The sequence below is a fragment of the Apteryx rowi genome, unplaced genomic scaffold, assembly GCF_003343035.1.
Source record: "Apteryx rowi isolate R43461 unplaced genomic scaffold, aptRow1 scaffold_243, whole genome shotgun sequence".
NCBI classification, from domain to species: domain Eukaryota; kingdom Metazoa; phylum Chordata; class Aves; order Apterygiformes; family Apterygidae; genus Apteryx; species Apteryx rowi.
The window spans coordinates 438,392-441,765 of record NW_020448786.1 but is presented as its reverse complement, the minus strand read 5'-3'; the positions used below and the strand labels follow the sequence as shown (position 1 = coordinate 441,765).

The 3,374-nt window shown below is 47.2% G+C and overlaps 1 protein-coding gene across 1 annotated transcript; it reads left to right on the top strand.

Annotated features, from left to right (window-relative positions):
• Positions 1 to 763: 763 nt before the first annotated feature.
• Positions 764 to 1,194, top strand: PFN3 (profilin 3). The gene has a single exon (XM_026066560.1). It carries the CDS (start codon positions 781 to 783, stop codon positions 1,192 to 1,194), a length of 414 nt encoding a protein of 137 aa, XP_025922345.1. The 5' UTR covers positions 764 to 780.
• Positions 1,195 to 3,374: the final 2,180 nt, after the last annotated feature.

Genomic DNA, 3,374 nt, shown 5'->3' with positions numbered 1-3,374 from the left:
GGGAAAGGTCAGCGGGCGCGCGGGGCAAGAGGCGGAGTAAAAGCGCGAGTGTGGGGCGTCCCTCTGCGGCGTCCCTCTGCGGCTCGGGCGGGCGCAGGCTGCAAGTGCCTCGGGCGGGCGCAGGCTGCAAGTGCCTCTCTTAGCGTTCAGACTGGTTTTAAAGCGGCATTCCGGAAAAAAGAATGAGCAGTGTAGAAATATGAGAGTAAATGAAACACTGGCTCAGCTAAGAGGAAACGGGGAGAGTTCGAGGTGGGCCAAGTTAAGCAGCTGGCGTGGTGGCAAGTAAACCTCAGATCCTGAGGTTGGGCTGGCGGGTCCTGCGCGTTTTGGCCCTGCCTGGACATCTGTCTGCACAAACTGCCTGCTACCAGACTTGTGAGACCCCTTCCAAAAGCTTCCCTGTGGTTTGGAGGCCCTAATGGAAAGTCATGTGCAAGTCGCTCCGTGGCAAGAGAAAGTCCCTTGGCAGGCTATCGCGCTTTAAGGCAAATACGCCATCATAATGGAAGGGGTCCTGCCAGCTGCTGCTGGAATCGCTGAGAAACGCCTAGCAACTGCCGGCACGCTCGCCGCACCTGCTTCCCACGCACACATCTCTCTTGACCAGCAAAGCAAGAGCCATGTCTGCTGATTTCTCCTGAATCCCCAGCTCAGATTGCCGGGATCCACAGTCAGACACTCACATTGAAACTTCTAGGATCGGTTCGCCAAGAGCTGAGTCCCAGCAGCCAGAAGACAGAGTTCAGCGTGGGACCTTAGTGTAGAGGCCTGGCCAGGATGGGGGACTGGAAGAACTACATTGACTGCATCCTGAAGGACAGGAATGTCGAAGACGTAGCTATCGTGGGCCACTCTGACAACAAGTGCGTGTGGGCATCCAAGCCAGGAGGGCTGCTCGCAGCCATCTCACCTCAAGAAGTGGGCTTGATCACTGGCCAGGATAGGAAAGCGTTCCTGCAAACCGGCATCACCATAGCTGGTAAAAAGTGCAGTGTGATTCGTGACAACCTACTGGTAGAAGAAGATGACATGATGGATATCAGAACCAAAGGTGGAGACAGCAGATCCATCTGTATCGGCAGGACCCCCAGAGCTCTGATCTTCCTCATGGGCAAGAAGGGTGTCCATGGAGGAGCCCTCAATATGAAGGTCCATGAAATGATTATGGGCATGAAAACATGCAGCAGATAGTGTCAAAGATGCACATCTTCCTGAGCACTGGAATGGAAAGGAAAGAAACCTGATTTTGTTAAACATGTCTTTGCCTGCTTCTTTCAGGTAGAAGGGTGCTGGGCAGGCAGATGTGCTGTGGTATACTAATACTCTGCCTGACCATCTCTTGGTGCAGAAGTGAGTGAGATTTACATTCCTCATCAGGATGCTTGGTGTTACTTGAGTTGTCTCCAGGCCATCTGGGGCGACCTCTCCCTGTTATTCTCATTTTACTGACTTATTTTGCTGACTGATTTTGGGGTAAAGGTCTGTGTTAACATTAGCTTTGGGAAAGGGCAGAAGGAATGACAATCCCTTTGCACTCTGGTTCTCTACTTTGCTGTTTGACTAAGTCACCGGAATGCCATCTGTGGTTTTTGAGACCTTCCTAATTCTACAAGCAGTCTACAACACTAAGGGTAAGCAGGGCCACTTAAAACAGTCCACTTGTCTTTCATTTTCAATAATATACCATTAGGCTATTGCTGTAATTAATAGCTTATTTAATTTTCTTTCATGTCACATTAAGAATTTTATGAATCTGTTATATACCATTTGCCACTCATTAATCAGAAAGGGCTGATCACAGGAAGAGTAAAGGTAGTTCAGATACCATTTGAACATGCCAGGGTTGGTTTGGCAGCCTGCAGCTCTTCTGCATGTTCTGTATACAGTATATGATAGACTTACAGTTTAACATGCAGTTGCCCCTGGAACAAGCCCAGTTCACTCTGGAGTTTTAACTATTGACCAGCAGGGCCTTGTGCTGCTGTTGCACTTGTGTGTCAGGTATGTATATAGTCTTCCTCCTGCTCACCTTCCAAATCATTTGAAACCCTTTACTTCTTGCACTACTTTGATGACTAAATTGGGGGATTTGGATGAGTAAATTGGGAGTTCTCTGTCTTGCGTCTGTGGCACAGGGATCTTCTGAAGGTTGCTTCCTATTTGGTCCTTTCCATCCTGTTCACTCATACTGTCTGACCTCAAGATCAGTAGAGGCCTTCTGAGCCCCCCAGGACCCTCTGGGAGGATGCAGCGTTGAAAGCTGCAGGCTCCCTCCTCCATTCACCAGTACCGCTTTCTCTCCTGCTCCTGCTTATAACCTTGAACTGCCAGTTTGAAATGGAGCAGAGCTGGCACGCTTGAAATGGGATCAACACAGGGAAAACTCAGGAGGTATCTCCTGCCCAGGCTCATCCCCATGATGCTGTGAGCCGGCTTGGTTTTCTTTCGCAAAGACTGGTCAGACCATGCTGGGCAGTACATTGAAGGCAAGACCAGTCCTGTCACAAGCGGGGTTTCCTTGCTCCATTTCTCCTGGCAGCCCTGGTAGGTGCCCGACAGCAAGCCTGAACCCACCACATGCCTTCCCACTGCAACACTGACAGGCCATACTCATAAACCATGGTAAGATACCCCGTTCTCGATAACCACTGGATCTCTCCACTCTAGCAGGAAAATCGCACGCTCTAAACTGCAGAGTCTGCTTTGAAATCACAGCATTCCCTTTTCCCCTCCACCTTCAAATTGTTTGGTCTCCCAGGCCCACTGAGTCAAAAATAATTACTCTTGAAGAATTTGTGAAGCTGCCACAGAAATGAAAGTCGAGCCAGCCCTGCTGCACCAGCTTAGAACACTTGCATGCTCTTTGATAGCCATTATTCTTCTAATTTAACAAGGAGTCAATATTTTGTAATTTAATTAAGATCACACAGAGATCTTTAATCTGCAACCGCACCCACAGGAGCAGGAAAACACTATAAAGGGAACCAGACATCTAATGTATTAGCAAATGTTCAACAAAACTAMAATGACTGTGTAATTAGTAAGCACTGCCCCCATAAGCAGTGCTTACAAGCATGAATCAAAACAAATTAACATAAGTACTAAAGGGAAAATCATGAAAACACAAGCTGGTTTTAGAATCTAACACTAAAAGCAGTGAATCAAATGAAATAGATTTAAAAAATAGATTAATTTTTATTCTGGTCACAACTTTTCTAAAGACCATATGCATTCCTAATGAAAATTGCCATTTATTTTCATAAGTGTAAGCCAAAAATGAGTCGATATCTTATGTGATTTCTTGAGCACTAGTAGTATTCTCCACTGTGCAAATCACAAAATGCAGAAAGCTTTCACAGAATCACAGAATC

Bases quoted from the DNA above. Each gene is read 5' to 3' on its own strand.
- PFN3 (XM_026066560.1), top strand. From the start codon at position 781: ATGGGGGACTGGAAGAACTACATTGACTGCATCCTGAAGGACAGGAAT.